This window comes from Miscanthus floridulus, chromosome 13 (genome assembly GCF_019320115.1).
Source record: "Miscanthus floridulus cultivar M001 chromosome 13, ASM1932011v1, whole genome shotgun sequence".
In the NCBI taxonomy this organism is placed as follows: domain Eukaryota; kingdom Viridiplantae; phylum Streptophyta; class Magnoliopsida; order Poales; family Poaceae; genus Miscanthus; species Miscanthus floridulus.
Window position 1 is genome coordinate 85,208,938 of NC_089592.1, and position 17,773 is coordinate 85,226,710.

General features: G+C 47.4%; 1 protein-coding gene across 3 annotated transcripts; it reads right to left on the reverse strand.

The window, feature by feature from the left end:
• Nucleotides 1-11,911: 11,911 nt before the first annotated feature.
• On the reverse strand, nt 11,912-14,911 carry LOC136500353 (transcription factor bHLH130-like). 3 transcript variants are annotated; one of them, XM_066495692.1, is made up of 6 exons: nt 14,509-14,911; nt 13,848-14,378; nt 13,100-13,620; nt 12,903-12,968; nt 12,664-12,732; nt 11,912-12,327 (listed from the first exon to the last, which is right to left on the reverse strand). In XM_066495692.1, exons 2-6 carry the CDS (start codon nt 14,347-14,349, stop codon nt 12,262-12,264), a joined length of 1,224 nt encoding a protein of 407 aa, XP_066351789.1. In that variant the 5' UTR covers nt 14,350-14,378; nt 14,509-14,911; the 3' UTR covers nt 11,912-12,261. The 3 variants fall into 3 exon arrangements, with proteins under 3 accessions (XP_066351789.1, XP_066351788.1, XP_066351787.1); XM_066495691.1 differs by having other exon boundaries at nt 14,495-14,911; XM_066495690.1 differs by having other exon boundaries at nt 14,617-14,910.
• Nucleotides 14,912-17,773: the final 2,862 nt, after the last annotated feature.

Here is a 17,773-nt window from a genome sequence, read left to right on the forward strand (position 1 = left end):
AGCGCGAAGGCAGGCCAGGCGCGGCGCTGGGCTAGGCTGGGCCAAGGCAAGGCGCGCGGCGCTGGCGCAGGAGGCTCGCTGCTGCAGGCCGGGCCGGCTTCGGCCGTGGGCCGGAAACGAGGCGGCGGCCCGCGAAATGAGGGAAGCCTTTTTAAATTTATATTTTCAAGAAATTTTTAAATGCCAGCTTTCAAATATCATTTTGAGCAAGAAAATGACATCTTTTGAAAATGTACCAAAAATGAAAATTGATTAGAATGTAATTCTCTACAACTTTGCTTTTATGACCAAAGCCAAATTCTTGATAGATTTTGAATTCTAAAATTAAAGTCAATTTTAACTCAAAACCCTAATTTTGGAGAATTATTTTTAAAAGCAAAATTTGGCAATAATTCAAATACAAACCTTGCTCCAAAAATTGTGCTAAACAGTTCTAGATGATTTACCATGATAGCCAAACATGTTTTACTAGCCTAGCAAACATAATCAGGGCAAAATAACTCTTAAACAGGTGTATGCAACATTGACGTTTCACGAACATGTTTCATATGTTTTGAAGCAGTGTTTCAGTTGTTATTTACATGATTAGGCATGTATGATTAGGATGCTTTATGATGCATGATTTGCAGTGCCTAAATGCTGACATAACACCGGGGTGTTACACGACTCAAGGGGGACATGGACGCTATGAGAGGGTACGGCGAAGACATGTACGGTGGGGGAGACTTCAACGAGACCCGTGGTAGGAATCTTTGCTCCGTTTGCAAACAATCTAGTCACAAGGCTAGCTGGCATAGAAGACGAGGGCAGCAGGTGATTTCATATTGTGTTCGTATTGCATAACAAGTAGTTCAAATTTTATAATGCTACATAATGTTAATCTGAATATTGTTAGTTTGAATACTCTAACCCTTTGTTTACCAATTTGTAATAGGATGGCCCCTCCCACGTCGCACCAGCTGTACCCCTTCTTGAGGTGGAGTACGACGACCCCCTTCTTCCACCTTATATTCCTGGGACTTAGTTTATTATGTCGAACGAATATTGTCGTCGAAAACTTGCAGACTCATAAACCAATGAAAATGTTATGTGGCAACTTGTCGTCTATTTATTTGTTTCATGTTCGTTTCAACTTGCGCACGGTCGCGGCAGCACTTGTAGTTTTGTACAGCACCGACGACAACTCAATTGAAGCTGGATGTTGCCTGTCCGCGTCACTACCGCGCCGTTGTCTATGGCGCGTCACTTGCCGTGGACTCTGGCGCGGCAGAACCTGGGCTATGGCGCGACCGAACCAGTGGGCTACGACGCTGTATTCGAGATAATTTCACCCAATTACGTTCATTTTAGAAATTTTGAACGCATGATACAAACAGATGTGATCACATAAGATCGATCATGGATAATTCGAGTACATGATACATGGGTACAATACATCAGTAGTTCAAATGAAATATAAGACAACACAATGGAATTTCTACTACATAGTTATATTGATCATTAATAAAGCATGGAACTAACAGACGGCGTAATAAAAAACCCTCAGTCAGAAACATACTGAGTAAGCAACTCGTCGTCCGAGTACCCTGTCCCTAACTACGGCTAACTGTTTCTCCTTAGTCGTCATTGGAGGAGGGTTAGGGGGAGGTGGAACCCACCGCTCGAAGTGCTCTCGTGGATGTCGCCCTCTCCACCAAACGTTGAAAAGGAGGTACCTAGGGTCAAACTTGTCTGCACCGTCGATCCACTGAAAGAAAAAGCTCCTCTCATAGGCCTACACAAGAAAATTACAACAAAATATTAGTAACCTAGTAATACAAATGAAGAAAAAAAACACATGAAAACAATTACTTATATTAAAACGACTGCATGTGTAGAAGCAACGAGCCGCTGTGTTTGGATGTCTCGATTGAAACACGTCAGCCGGACGACCATAGTTACACTTAGGGACAGGGAGTTCAGGAGGGACGGGGGCATCTTTGCTAGACTCGTCGGGGTACAATTCTCTAGGACGACCCCGTTTTCGCAATAACTGCTCCCGAAACATGTCTTCCATCTAATAAAACGGTTTAAATTAAACATCAATCAAAACAACGTAAATTACTGTAAAATATAATCATTTGTAATGCAACTAAAATAATATAATCGACAATTATCGCAACAAAAAAATACATGGTAAACATACTTCTAACTAAATAATTAACCTTAACATTGGTAAAATCAAACTAATATCTTCCTTCAACCATAGACCATAGTTCCAAAATATAATTTTTCTCCTAACCTTAACTCCCATTCATAATATCCTATCCACCATTCAAACGAAAATAAAATGTGCGTCATTACCTTGAACGAGGACGAGGAGAGAGGTAGGCGGTCGGGGAATGGAAGGGAAGGGAGGGAGGCGTCAATGGAGGGCCAGGCGGGGGGCGGGCGACCGACGTGCTCGGCGATGGGCTGGCATGGGCGGACGCGGGCGCGGCGGCCAGGCGGCCTTGCTGCTCGGGCAGCGGGACTGGCCGCGGGGGTTCTATTCGGCTCTGCCGCGCCACGCATCAGGGTGCGCCAGAGCCCTGTCACGTCACCGGTCGCGATTCCGGTCGTCGCCACGTCAGTCCGCTGCCGCGCCACCATGCATGGCGCGGCACAGACATTTGGCCGCGCCAAGGCAATATGCGTTGCAAAAAATGTTAGTTAAAAAAACCAGACCATATTAGATTTAAAATTAGTTTCTAAAAAGTGTTAAAATTAAAAAAAAATTCGCCAAACGGGGCCACTAGGAGTTTTCTTAAAATTTTGAAATATCGGGATCCCCACGGTGCACACGTACAGCTTCTTCTACCAATGCAACCCTCTGTGCGCATCTCTAGTCACTCGCTCACTACCAATCCAACGCCTATGCAGCTGCAGCGAGCGAGTGCGCGCCCCGCCCTGCACGGTGCGCTTCGTAGTGCCGGCGCGCGCGGCGGGCCATGCATGCATGTTGCGTGCCTGTGCCCGATCCGACGGCCATCGCCGGCCGGATCGATGGGGACTGCTGCTGGGCTGTGGTGCGTCGTCGTCCCTGACATGCATGCACGGTGCCACCTGCTGCGCTTTTGCTCGCCTTTGCCTTCGCTTTTGCTCCGTCGACCGAGCACCCAGACGGCTGGTCTCGTATAGTGCCATGCATGCACACCATCTCGCTGCATGCGCGTCTACAAACGCAAACCTCGACCTCGCTTCTATTGAAAGCCAAAAAAAAAAAAAAGGAACGGGATTTCTACTGTATTTTTGACAATATATATATATACCAAGTCGCTAGGGTTGACTTTGACCTTGTATTGAAGCTAGCAGCGGCGAGCAAGGCTGTCTCTGTATACGTACATGCAGCCTCTAGCTTGCCTAGCGTTTACAGCCTGCTCTCTTCCGGGTGGACCTCCACGTGGTGCCGCTGGGAGGCGACACGACACGAAGGCAAAAGGAGATAACGGCGACGGCAGATTGTGGCCGCGCGCCGCGACTGGCCAGTTCCGTCCGGCTCGACTCTGGAGCAAGCGGGGGGACCACGCGGCAGTGGGACGCGCACGATCTCCATCCTGGTAGTGTGCGTCAAGAAAGTGTACTCCGTAAAGGCGGATCTCATCTCATCTCCAACCAAATCATACCCCAAGGGGCCCGTATATGCATCTTCTGCTAGAAATAAAGTGAAGGAGAGAAAAAGAAGAAGCGAAACATCGATCTCATGATGCTCAACACAAGTCGACTTTTTGCTATTGATGTTGAAAAAGAAACGTCCCCTTTTCTTTTCACTGCCTGACCACAGCATTACCATACGGGCATATGTACTGCGCTCCGGTCTCCCTCCGCGAAAACGAAACGGGAGCGCTGACAGGTCTCCCGTGCGTCCCGTGAGCCGCAGTGGCGACTGTGCGTGCGAGCGGGGCGGAGGCGGCCGGCGGCCGCTGTCGCGAATTGACGCCCGTCCCTCTCGGCTCGCCTCTCGCGGTCTCGTCTCCCCACCCCACACTGCCCCGTCAGCCGCGAGATCTGAATTCCAGAAAAGGATCAGCAGGCAGGGAAGCGTCTGGCGTCTGGACAAACAGAGGAGAAAACGAGAGGCCGCCGGCCGGCCAACCCCAAAATGCTCGGAGTTCACACCCACGGGCCACGGGCCACGGGCCACGGCGCCTGCCAGTGCCAGCGCTGCCTCGCCCACAGGTTCGGAGCTTCCGCTTCCACATGACATTGACAGCATAACGGGAGCAGGGGAGAGGAGTTGAAGGGGGACAGTGTAACGATCTACCTATAGAATGAGAGATTTGGGGATTGGATAGCAAGAATTTAGGGTAGGATTGGATGGAACGCGGCTGATGTCCGCGAGGTGGAGTTCTATTCAGATACAGGAATGTTCAGAGATTCAGTTACATGCCTCCCTTCCTCACCGAGGCGCCAGCTATATAGCTGCTCTTCTATAACGGGCCGAGCCCACACTTACAAGGTCGGAACGACACAAGCACAATGAGCCCACTACTCACTAGCTATACAGGCCCGTTTCCTGACAGACAGTGACCGTTCACGGGAACATAAAAGTCGGCAACGGCAAACCAACGGGATCAATCACAGCTGCAAGCTGCAGCGTTCAACGAACTTTCTTCTTCTACCGGATGTCTGGGTGCCTTGGAATCAACGCGCGTCCGCGTCGCCGGAGGAAGAAGAAGGGGGGAAAAAGCAACGGGTGGAATAGGCGGCCATGATTGTCCTCCAACTTTTCCCCGAAGCATAATTTCATGCCTTGTTCTTGTCTTTTGGACTGGCTAATCATGCCGTGTGGATTATGTTTGCTGGTGCTAGTGCAAGTGCTTGTACAGTTGTACAGCAGGAGGGGACAGACGACGGCATTGAGCAGGGAGAGAGGACTATCGATTCAGAGGACCGGGAAAATGGTGGGTTTATGGCTAATTGATACAGGCGAGGGCGCTTGTCCGGGTACCTGATGAGTGATGACGATGGGTAACCTGCACGTTTGACTCGTTTGCACATGCCTTGTGTTGACCAAGTGAAAATCTAGCTGACTTTAAGCTTGCCTCGATCAGCTGGGGGACAAGCAAGACAAGACCAAAATCTAGCTGACTTTAAGACAACTTTAAGACAAGACGCGCGCCAGCAAAAAGTCGAGGAACTCGACTACTCGATCAGCATCGTCCGGTTTGAAAAAAGATGACACACGAAACCGAGCTTCCGATGGAAGTCGTTGGGTAGCAAAATTAGGCTGCCGGAAGAACCTCGCCTCCCTTCCCTGTCGCGCCGGTCTCTGCACTGCACCGAGACTATTTCATTTCAATTATTATCTGAGCTCGATCTCTTTCCGTGCGTTTGACAAACCGGTTGAAAGTGGCACGAGAATTGGCGACCTCTGAGCACAGCAAAGCTTATAGAGGACGAAAAAACAAGCTCTTTTTTTTTTCATATCTTTACATATTAATCCTGCTTCCAAAAGCTGGCCGGCAAGCGTGCCACGTCATGGGTTTTTCTTGCCCGTTCGATCGGGCGCACGGACGGCCCAGATCGGGCGATCCGTCGTTATTTTACGAAAAACCCCTTCTATTTTTCAGAAATCAACCCGCGTTCTAGAGGCCCTCTCAGAATATTTTACAAAAAACACCTCAGATTATTTCTAAATCAACCCGCAGTCCAAAACGGATAGGCTCCGGGTTTTTTTTGCAAAAAAGACCTTCACTTTATCGAAAATCAACCCGCGCTCCAGAGACACTCTCAGTAATTTTTTCGAAAACCTCCTCAGATTTTTCTCAAATCAAAATACAGGCCGCCTTTGATTATATCTCTTTTTTCAAAAAAAAAATAGCTGAAACTTTAAAATTGCATAGTAAATCACAGAAAAATTGTAAATTAGAAAATCAAGTTGATCTGAAATCCTAACGAGTAGAACTATGCAATGCATCCATAATATCACATGTTTTAGTAAGGATTTTTTCATATAAACTTTTATCTATGCTTTTAAGGAGCAAATAAAATTATACCTTCATAATGATAAAGTCTTAAAAATACATAAAAATCATAAACTACACATATATTCTTATTGTCACTGGCCTAATCCAAAGGGAAGGCGCGGCAAAGCCGCACCCGCGTTTCTAGTAAAACGGAAACTAACTTTGGTTGTGATGGTATATATATATATATATATATATATATATATATATATATATATATATATATATATATATATATATATATATATATATATATATATATATATATATATATAAAAGGTCTCTCACCGAGCCTTCATCATGTATGTATATATGTATGTATGTATACAATACAAGTATGGTCCATCGGCTAGCGTGGCCGTGAACCAAGGAGCAAAGCCAATGCAACCCGGTATTTATATTTCGCGGTGAGGTGGTTGGTGCGGATGACTGTGTTAAAATGGTTCCGTCAAATTAGGTTTTTACTTTTAATTCAAGAAAATCTAGCATATCATGTTATTGTAGACTTGAGCTTAACTCTAGAAGCAACTTCTAAATTAGAGTCCCTATTTTCAATGGACAAATTTGTTAGCCACATTATTTCTTTTTCTTTTTTTCTCTCCCATCTTGCATTCCCAACACCACCTTCATGGCCTCCCTCCCTCCCTCCCTTCTTCTCCTCCTCCTCCACCATTAAGGTTTCGCGACCCTCTCCCCTCATGTGAGCCGTGTCCGCACGGCTGGTTGTGTGACTGCACAGAGCATGCACAATTCCAAATTGGTGCGGGAAGAGAAATGAACAAATGGTTGAAACTGAAAAGTATGGGTAATGCTCTAAAGCGCCGATAGTAAGGGTTTGAGGGAATTTGAGAATCTTCTATTTTCTACGACCTGTTAGGCGCTCTAGGTTTTTTTCCACCAACCTTGAAAAGTAGGGTATGCAATACGAAAAATATGCAATATAAGAAAATGTGGTTGTTCAAATAGATTATTCATACTATCCCTAATACCTAAAAATTATATCCCTATTCGTTTCAAAATAAGTGCACATCTCACACTTCGAGAAGTAAATAACTTCTTAAAATCCACCACCGCTTCCTCAAATACAGGCGATCCACCTCCTCTCTCCTATCCACTTAAGGGCATGTTGGTTTCATGTCCAATTTAGGGCCTCCTAACCCCTATCCACTTTAGGGCCTGCTCGTTTCATGTCAAAAATCAAGGGCTCGAATCCTTTTGATTTTGGGATCAAATGCTTAAAGATATTGGTAATCCGTTGGGAGAAAAGAAGCAAAAGCCACACTGCTAATAATACGAGATAACCTACTTCGACTTTTAGGGGATGTAGCTCTTAATAGGAACTCTGCTGAGTTGACAACCAATCGTCCTACGGCCACTGCTGCTTGTAAAAACAAAGAAACACAGTAGTGGTAAAGTTTTCCTATGTAAAATGTAACTATGGACATGGGCGTGCAGGATGGTACAAATATGTAGCATAAGTGTTACATCAGAAACAAAGCATTCTTTCTTCATCCTCCTCCCATGTCTCACCCCCCCCCCCCCCCCCCCCCCCCCTTCCAGTCGCTTGAATACTTGATGATGCCACTGCTCCAGCAGTCTAGTCCAGCCTCTGGCACTGTACATGGTCGCTAGCTCAGTCACACACACTCTTCAGCAGTTGAGCTGCGTCGCTCTACTCGACCAGACCACGCAAGCGCAGCGAACGAAGAGAAGAAGCTACACTGTTAGACAACCAGTGCTTCGGGTCTTGTGGTCTTTGCAGTTCTACGAATAAAATTTGTGCAACTTTAGGGCCTGTTTCGTTTTAAATAAGTCACCTACTTATAAGTTAAAAAGTAAAATAAGTGTCTGATTTTGTCAATCACCATCAACTTATAAGTCACCCCTGCGCACTGTTCGCCTAAACGGTCATTTAGCCCGTTTAAACACCGTGTAAACGCTACACGGTGGCGCGCCGTTTCCGTTTAATCACCCGTTTACCCTGTTTAATTGGCCGTTTAGCTCGTTTAATGGGACGTTTTGCCCGAATAATGGCTAAACGGTAGATGACTGACTGTTTACCGTTTAACGTTTAGGAAAACACTGCCCCTGCTTAAAGCTTATAAGCCACCCTTTTCCGCGTAGGGCCCACACCTTTCACTTAACAGGCATGAGCTTATAAGTCATCTACAACCAAACAGGCATGACTTATAAGTCACTGGTTTTCAGTCACCTGACTTAATAAGTCACCTAACTTATGAAAACCAAACAGGGCCTTAGTTCTATGAATTGGTATGAAGTTTGTACTTTGATATTGTGCCTTTGGTTGTAATGTTTGAGTAGTAATTAATCCTTAATTAATTGACTAAAGTATGCTAATCAAAACTATTTTCCAATTCTGAAAACTGAACCTAGAGTTTCAGTTTGGTTTACCTGTTTTTAAAATTCCTTATCCCTTAAACTAGTGATCTTTTGAGGTTGATCCTTTAAGTAAAGTTGGAGATCAGAGATAGATTAGAAACTTTTGTTAATGGAGACCATCAAGTTTTTGTTTGGAATCTTGAGAAAAGAAGAGGAGAAGAGGGCCTGTCATTTGTGAACAGTAACCCGACAGCAGCGTGCTTGCCCTGCTCACCGCCGTGCGCTGTCCGCCGTGTCCTTCACGGCGCTTCTCGCACTTGGACACGCGACCGTTCGCATGGTCGAGTTCACGAAGGTGCTGGCGAAGCCTGAGTCATCATCATCGCCCTTAAAGCCTCGACGTCGATGCCTTCTCTCTCTTTTTCTCTCTTCTTCTCCACCACCGGCCGTTTGGTTTCATTGGCCGATTTTGCCACCGTCGCGCCGCATCCAACCAATTCCTCTCGCAACCAGCTCTGCCTTGTCCTTGCGCGCCTCTTGAATCCGCTTGCATCACCTCTCGCCGTCGTAATCGGCCACGCGCCGATTCCTGCCGCTGCAGTCCGCCATGGCCGCCGCGACCCCCTCGCCGTGGCCAGCTCGCTCCGGTTGATCTCCTTCCTTCTTATCCCTTGATCTGTGTTCCTTGTGATGTTGTGATGCTCATCGGCTCGCTAGTTTAATCGTTCATCCATAGGACACGCCGGAACGCGCCGTCGCCACCGGTTCACGCCGCTGCGTTCGCCATCATCACCGGCAGCCACGTCCGTGCCATCTTCGCTTCGACTGTCGAGTCAACTGAGTTGTGGTGAGCCTCTCCAAGCTATACCAAACCCTATCTAGGCTAGTTGGTCGCTGGAGACGGCGAGCTCACCTTTGCCGTCGCCGTCGTGCCGCCATAGTCGCGCCACTGCTCATTCGGAGCTACCGCTGTGAGCGCTGCCTAGATATATCAGCACGGGAGAGAGTGGTGAGCACACCAGTGGAGGTCCCGTCGCTGACAACCTCGCCGCCGACGAGCTAGGGCCAGTTCCCCACCGGTGCTCTGATCTGTGATGAGCGAAGGACCGGAAAAAGTAAATAGAGAGAAGAGTGGGGTGTTAAGTGAGAAGGAACGGAGGGACAAATAGTTGTTTGGGCTTAATTGTGATTTTGTAAAAACACAAGGGCCTTTATGTAAAATCACCAGGCCGCGCCTGCTCGCGCCGTTGGGCCGAGCTGGGCCACTTCGAGCCCGAGTCCCTTTTCTTTTTTTAGTATTTTATTAATTTCTATAAATGTGCCGATTCTTGTAAAACACATAACTAAATGTAGAAAAATGCTAAAAATGTGAAACTTATTTTGTTGGCTTTGTGATAAAGTTCTATATGTGATAAAAATAATTGTTACCATAAAACAGTAATTTTTTGTGTGCTCAAAAATGCAATAATTAATATAATTGAGTTTTGTTGCCTATTTAGTGTAGCAAAAAATATAAGCCCAAAAATGATGAAACTTTTTGTGAATATCAATTATGTTAGTTTATGTCTCTGCAAAGAGTTTCATGCTGATTTTGATCAAGTTAACTTGTTTAATTAAGTTAAGCATGCTTTATGCCTTTTTATACGATAATAAGTACTTAGATGTTAATAGGTGTTTTAGATAGTTTCTATGAGTTCTTTGAAATGCCTATGAGATCTTGTTGATATGTTAAACATATTTGAAACTAGTATGCTTTATATGAATTAGAATCTTTGCCTTCTCTACCGGAAAAGAGATATGCACCTACTCAGTAAAAAGAATTAAAAATTGATCACCATCTTGCCACTTCTGTGTTGTAAGTTTAGTAGTAGAACTTTGATCATGGTTGGTATGGCTAGATTTGGTGTTGCCCATATCAGCCCTAGTGCTTCTGGTGTGATGCTAAGCTTCATCAGTTCTCGGTAGATGAATGATGTGGTGTTATCTTATTGCTGTCTAGCATGACAAGTTTGTGTGATGCTTAGTTAAACATCTCCTAAATACTTATGTCTATATGGTGTGACCTAATACTCGTCTTGTGAGCCTCTTTGTAATGCATTATGTGTTGCCTTGTTATCCTAGCATAGCAGGTTTATGTGATGTTTGGTTGACGCTTTTATCCATCCATGTGCCTAGGTTAATTCTGTTGTGACCTTATACGTGTCTTAGTTTGCAATTGCATGATACTTTTATTTTACTCTTTCTCATATGCATGCATTGCATCTTTGCATATATTATATATAGGTATGATAGATCAATGACGCAAAGAAGTGAAGGGCGATATCGGAGCCGAGCCAAAAGACGATGTATCGGTGAACGGATTCAGAAGATGGGAGGACCCCGGGAATACATGTTGTGGCAGAATCGCCTAATCTAATGCCTCCCAGGAGTACTTGTCTTCTATTAGAGACTAAGTACTTAAGAGAGAACATTAAAGTACATAGTTCCGTCGAGCACACTCCGAGGGAGAACTCAAAAATCTATATTTTTTCCATCAGGATCATAAATGAGAGAATAAAGCTTACAGCATTCTTAAGTCATTTCTTACATCACTTTATTACAGTAGTAGAATATTACCTCAATTGATTATAACAGTGGAATATAATAATGTTATCAGAGTTTCAGAGGAAGCAAGATTAATTTAATGACATGGTGGAAGCATTAACATAGTGGATATTTTTATACAAGAGATGCTAATAGATTTTACATCTTTTCTTATAAAAATATGTAGTGATGGTTATAAATAAACACTACGGTCGTAGTATGAAGGAATTCTCTCTGAGCCCATCAGAAGGTTTTCACACACAAGAGTCAGCTCTAAGTATCCTCCGATCACCTGCAACAGGGGGAATAAAACTCTGAGTACTCGATTGTACTATGCAAGACTTACCTGATATGAGGAAAATAAAAGACTCCAAGGATATGCAGTGCTTATTTAGCTTGTGGATTATTACATCTGTGGAAGCATTACTAAACGTGTGTCCTTATATTTAATTTTATTAGCGGTCATCATTAGTTTATTAACTAACCATTCTATGTAAGCACCTATTCTACTTTTAAGCAGGTGGTAAGCAATCAGAACCATTTTATCACCTTTTAAGTTCCAGTTCTTTCTACGGTGCTAGACTATAGCCAAGTTGTACCGTCTCACAGAAACGACGATTCGCGAACCAATGTATCCCAGCTGGGTACCCCGAAACACACGCCTCGCTTGTACCCCAGGCACAAACAAGACCAACTCGCTCTACTCCTGTCAAGAGGTCTAGGTCCCCATCCAAACTTGGACTCCAAGCCCCAACACTTGAGACCCGGTCTCAGTATGATGCTTAGACCTCCACCTTTTCCCCCTTCAATCAGTCGGTCCGAAAAGAGCCGGAATCCACAACAAGAGCGTAACGAGTCTTCCCGCTCCCATAAGCAAGTATGTGCTTAGGATAATAAGTTTGTGACCTGACTACCATTCACAGCATCGGACGGTCCGCAATCGATACAGACAGAACAAGTGCAATCCGAGCCTCACTCGAATGACTAACCAAGACCAGATCCAAAGTACCATTTCGCTCGGTCTCTAATTACCATCCATATATATTTCATGTGATAGTAATATAATAACAACAATGATATCTTTCCTATCTCTCGCGAGTGACAGGTAATCACTCGACTTCTACCGAATCCTATAGCATAGCGACCTACACGATTCTGGCATACTAGTATGACGATTCATAGGATAAGAATATATATTTCAACTCCTTAAAACTTAATGTACAAGCATAAAATAAAGTGCAGAATAATGGTGTTCCTGTTCCTCTCTTGGGTCTCCAGGTCTTGTGGTCTTTGCTGCACGGTGTGGTGTGTACGTCGTACGCAGCCGGAGATGGGACTGCCGGCCGGTGCTTCAGCCGGAGAACTGCTGGTGCTTGCTCGCCGGGCAGGTGCAGCTGGCGCGGCTCTCGTTCAACACCTGCAATCACGCATGAACAGAACAGATTACATACTGGAGCCAGCGTGTATTTCGTTCGGATAAGATACTACTCCTACTAGGAATGGTATCGTTTCTGTGGTTTATAAGACGGCTGATGTTGTTTTGTTGTGAGAGAAAAACACTGTATCATGATTGATAAGCATGGCTGATATGATCAGCCTCCGTGATTTGGACGTCACTGGTTGACCTTGCAACTAGACCAAGGCTGCCTACGGCGACAGTTCTGCCGGCCGGCCGCCGTGTTCATCGATCGCATCATTTGGATTTGGGTTTTGGAGGAAACCGGAGTTGGTTGGTTGGCTGGCTCGCTCGTACCTTGACCTGCTTCTGGAGATCCCTGATGTAGTCGACTGCCAAGTCCAGCATGTCGGAGGTGTTGGTTTGCTGCAGGGAATCGGAAAGCAAGTAGGTCAGTTCTGCCAGGAGTGGTCCTCGCGTCCCAACTCGCATATGGCGGCCGGCAAGCAGAATTTGCTAACAGAAGAACACTGTTCTATCGCCTACTGCAGAAATTGGTGGGTGCAGAGCATAGGGGACCAGGGCAGTAGCAGTACCTTGTCCATGTTGGGCACGAGCTCCTGCAGCTTCCTGATTCGCTCGCTGATCTTTGTCCTCCTCACCTGAGGAATGGCCGGTCGGTCAAAAGATGGGAGGAGGCATCAGCGAATCGCTCAACCGCAGGCTACAAGATTTCTTGACAAAATACTAGTAGTACGTGTTTGGGTTTGGGATTCGGTGCAAGCTCGCTCACCCGCTCGGCGATGCTGCGCGGGTGCGTGGCGCACCCGCGCTTGGCGCGGATCTTGCAGGGCACGGCGTCCTGGAACTGGAGGAACTTCTCGATGGCCGCCATCTCTGACGACGTCTTGGGCAGGCTGAACTGGTGCGCCAGCCCGCAGTTCTGCTGCTGCTGCTGCTGCTGGCCGCCGGGCTCCGACGAGTCCCGCGGGCGTTTCATCACGGACAGGCTGTCCGACACGAGCGCAGACGACGAGTCGTCCCACCCGGCGGAGCTCATCGGGTACCCCGGGATGTAAGCGCCCCTGCCGCCGGCAGCAGCCTCGGGGCTGCTCCCTCCGACGTCCTCGCTGTCCATCTCCGAGATCTGGGACATCAGCGACCCCTGCCGCGACGAGAAGCTCAGCTGCCCCTTGAGCCCGCCGCTACCGCCGCCGCCCGCGAGGGAGTCCGTCGCCGCGGCACCGGAGCCGCCGCCGCCGCCGCCGTCCCGGAAACCCATGCCCATGCTCGCCCTCAGCATGGCCCCGTAGCCTGGATGAAGAAGAATCGAGCGAGACAGCAACAGGCGGAGGTGGTGGCCCCCCCGTGTCAGTTACTTCCGGAAATAGAAATGTTTCGGGGGAAGAGAAACTCCCCAAGCAAGAACTGCAATAATTGCTGCCCTGCCGCGATGGAAGAAGCTGGAAGCAAGCAGGGAAATGGCAACCGACGAAGTTCCAAATGGAGGCCGGATTAAGGAGAGCGAGAGACCAACCAACCGTTGTCCATGCTGAAATGATCCAGGAACCCCGCGGGGGAGCTACTCTGCCGAATCAGGTTGCTGGCGGCACCGACGCCGGCGCCGGCTTCCATGCCCGAGCTGACGGTGCGGTAGAGGCCCCCGGACTTATTAGCGTCCACCATCTGCTGCTGCTGCTGCTGCTGCTGGGACTGGGAGTGGGAGTGGAACATCATTTGCTGATGCTGGTGCTGCTGGGAGGCCATGTCGGCCGCACTCGGGAAGTGGACAGTTGGCGGCGGCGGTGGCGGCGACGGCTTGTCGTCCCGGATGTGGTGGTGATCGGCCAGGGACCTGGAGAAGACGTTGTCGGCGCCGCCGGTGTCGCGCGGGGGCCCGGAGCCCGGAGCCGGAGGGAGCAGGTCCTCGCAGAGGTCGCCGAGCACCGTGCTGGGCGCCGATCTGTACCGTAGCAGCCCGAACGAGGTCATCGGCGGCTGCACCGGGAGGTTGAGGTCCTTGGACACCGGCGAGCCGTACATCAGCTGGCGCGGCAGCTTCTGTTCAGATCCTGCTCCACAAGAATTAAAAAAAAGAGAGAGGAGAAAAACATATCAATTTTTGGCCACCAGCTGTGTTCATACAAAAACAGAAGAAGAAGAAAGATTAAATTTTAGCAACGAACACCATGGAGGCAGTGCCTTTTTAAGCAAACATCACTTGGTCTTGCTCATCTTCAGCTATAAAAAATCGCACAAAAAAAAAAAGAAGCTCCTCAGTCCTCAGTCATGGAGATGGCATGAGCGTACCTAATTTGAGCTCAGAGCGGATCCACCAGGACGCTGCAGAAGCTGTCGGCGGTGATTCGAGGAGGTACCGCAGGCAGCCCCTGCCTCCCTCCCTAGCACGAGGCGATCGAGTCGGGTCCGCAGGCGGCGGAGAGGACGAGGGAAGGGAACGGCGGCGTGGCGGGGGCTGGGGAGCGACGGCACGGGGAGGAGGTCAGGGGCGGCCCTCGATAAATAAATAGCGCGACCCGCCGCTCTGCTCTGCTGTGCTCGCAGCTCGCTCGCTCTGGCTCTGGGTGATCTGCTCGACTGCTCGGAGGTGGGGGAGGGGAGGGGAGGATGCGACGTGGCCGCCCGCGCACGGGGCCGAGCCGAGCTGACGGATTTGCCCCTCGGCCCTCCCGTGTCACGTGTCAGCCGTTGGTTGAGAAATGATTGGGCTTTGTGGAGGTTACTGAAAAAAAGATAAAACGTGGTTTTCAAGGAGTAAACTAATCTCGAGTATAACTAAAAATATATACTCCCTCGTTTCTCAACAATCAATATCTAGAGTTATATTAAGTCAGTTTTTTTTTCAGTTTGACTAGATTTATCTTTTTTATAAAAAAAGAGCGCTCAAATTATAACACCAAATTAGTATCATCTGATATGCTTACTTAGTGTTAGAAATATGTGTATACATTCGGTAGATTTGATCAATCATATTTTTTTACTTAAGACAAATCCAGGAATTGATTTCTTCAGGGATAGAGGTAGTAAAACACTAGTTATGGATGATGAGTAATAAAATCATGGAATTGATCATGAAATGTACTTCTATAATTAATAAACTTATTTAGAAATTCGAGTGTTCATAGAATGACTAAATCTTTAGAAAACGCTATTTACATTCTGTTTTGACTAAGCGTGTAAGAAATATGATAAGAAGATGCGAGCGTCACCCTTAATCTTGTGATCAATCGCTCCAAAGAAAGGTTAAATAAAGCATAAACTTTGGATTACCGTGGCGGTAGGTACGCTTCAACATGAACGGTGCCCGATGGTTGACCATAAGACTGTCTTCAACAAGAAATTCATATGGACACACAAATCTAAAATGGGTAGAAAGAGGTCTAAAATCAGTCTCCAACAGAGTACCTATACGGGAGACCTATTTTGGGTTGTCTGATAGGCACAACCCAAATATGGGCATCCTCTCTCCTAAAAACTTATTTGCAGAAAAGATTCTCTTTTGGGTCTTGTTGTTAGAGAAGATGCCGAATATGTATTGAACCTTTTACCTGTAGCGCTACCAAAGAACGAATGGGTCTTGTATTTTAGGTATTGTTGTTGAAGATAGCATAAGGCACTGTAAAAATCCTAGTAACGGAGTGCTTAGCCAGAGGTATAGGAGGAAAAAGATAACCTGAAACCATTCAAATAGTTGTTGATTTTTTGCAAAGAGTTAGGCCTCGTTCGGCTTACCTCATATTTGGCTTGTTCGGCTTCTTTTTTCAGCTGGAACAGTATTTTTCTCTCACAACAATTCAGCCAGAACAGTGTTTTTTAGCCAGTTTCAGCCAAAATTCTGTCAGCCGAACGGGCCCTACAAGGTGAATGATTTAGACCGAGGGCCTATGGTATTCGCCAATCCATTTATAACCAAATAATAGCACGCACGCACGTTAAAAAATTCAGAAAAAAGAACGGTTCCACCGAGAAGCCCTTGGCTGAAAAGGCACAGCACTCCTACGAAGCAAAATGGAAAAAAGCAAAAAGCTTGGTAAAGAAGGCCTTTTTAGCAGTGTGCCTAATCTCTCGTGGGCTCCACCCTCCCTCCCCACATTTGTCACCTGAGTAATGTGCGTGTTTTGTGCTGATGCCGGGGGGGAGGACCAAGCAAGTTGCGTGCCCGTGACGTGACCATTTTAAAGCAAACGCGGCGCGGTCTGTTTTGGGCAGCAAGCAAAGGTTCCTTTGACGCTCGCTATCCGGAACCGGAAGCGGGGGAAGGGGAAGGGGAAGGGGGAAAGCCGCGGGGTCGGGTGGTGGGGGCAGGGATGCGATTCGCCTCTGCCCTGAGGCCTGAGCGGCTGAAAACCAACCAGCCAGCCAGTGATTGATCGGTCGAAGCTTTCTTTGCCGAATTGCTGCGGCTGGGCTTGCTTTCCTGCTGGTGCAGGTGCAGTGCAAGCTGGAAACGAGAGGCTGATCAGTGGTCGGTCACAGTGCACAACGAAAACGCCAGCACGACGTGCAGCTGGCTCCTCCCGGATTGCAGGGTTTAAAATGCCAGCACGAGGAGAGGAGAGACGACCCGTGCTCGTGTGTTGTTGTATATGTAAACCTAGCCCTTGTTTAGGTGGCTGGAATTGACGCCGGCAAATTACTGTAGCACACTGTAGCATTTCGATTGTATTTGGTCATAATTGTCTAACCATTGACTAATTAGGTTCAAAACGTTCGTTTCGCAAAGTACAATCAAACTATGCAATTAGTTTTTGATTTCGTCTACATTTAATACTTCATACATGTACCACAAGTTTGATGTGACGGAGAATCTTCTTTTTGCATAGTGCCAAATTCAGAAGTCTGAGGAACTAAACACCCCCTTATATAAAGTAATAAATCGTCCGGCCGTGTGCGTGCAGGTGCAGCTCAGAGGGTTGACTATGCCTAATAACAGCCGCGATCTAAGTGGTTGTTTAATGCTTGCAAAGCATTTTTTTTTTGTGTCTGTGGCTGATGGAGAACCTTTTGATGTTCGCTCGTTGGTTTCAGTCAGGGCTTATCAGTCAGCCAACAGTATTTTTCTCTTACAACGAACTAGTATCAGCCGGGTTTATCAGCCCAGAAATGAACGAACGACGAGGCCGAATAACACAACGATGGGATCGGAGCCAAGGCACCATGCTACGCTTTTGTCATGCCTCTTTTCTGCCCCAAGGGAAAGCCAAAACCGAGCCACTTTGGAAATGGAAGCGGCAACGCGTCCCGTGGCCACATCACCCACACGGCACCCCAGCACCCGCACGGCGGCAGTGCCGGCCAGGCGCGGCGGTCCCCAACGGCGACCGATCGCCCTCGCCTCGAGTCCAATCCACGCCTGCCATACCGGTGGTAGTAGGTCACGGGGGGCCTAGGCAGCAAGGCCAACCAGACAAAGCAAAGCAGGCGTACACATGCAGCCACGCCGTGC

Excerpts from the sequence above, each read along its gene's own strand:
- LOC136500353 (XM_066495692.1), bottom strand. The coding sequence starts at position 14,349 with ATGTACGGCTCGCCGGTGTCCAAGGACCTCAACCTCCCGGTGCAGCCG. Across the intron at positions 12,969-13,099 it reads CGCGCAGCATCGCCGAGCGG|GTGAGGAGGACAAAGATCAG; the intron begins GTGAGCGAGCTT and ends GCCATTCCTCAG. Across the intron at positions 12,733-12,902 it reads TCGTGCCCAACATGGACAAG|CAAACCAACACCTCCGACAT; the intron begins GTACTGCTACTG and ends GATTCCCTGCAG.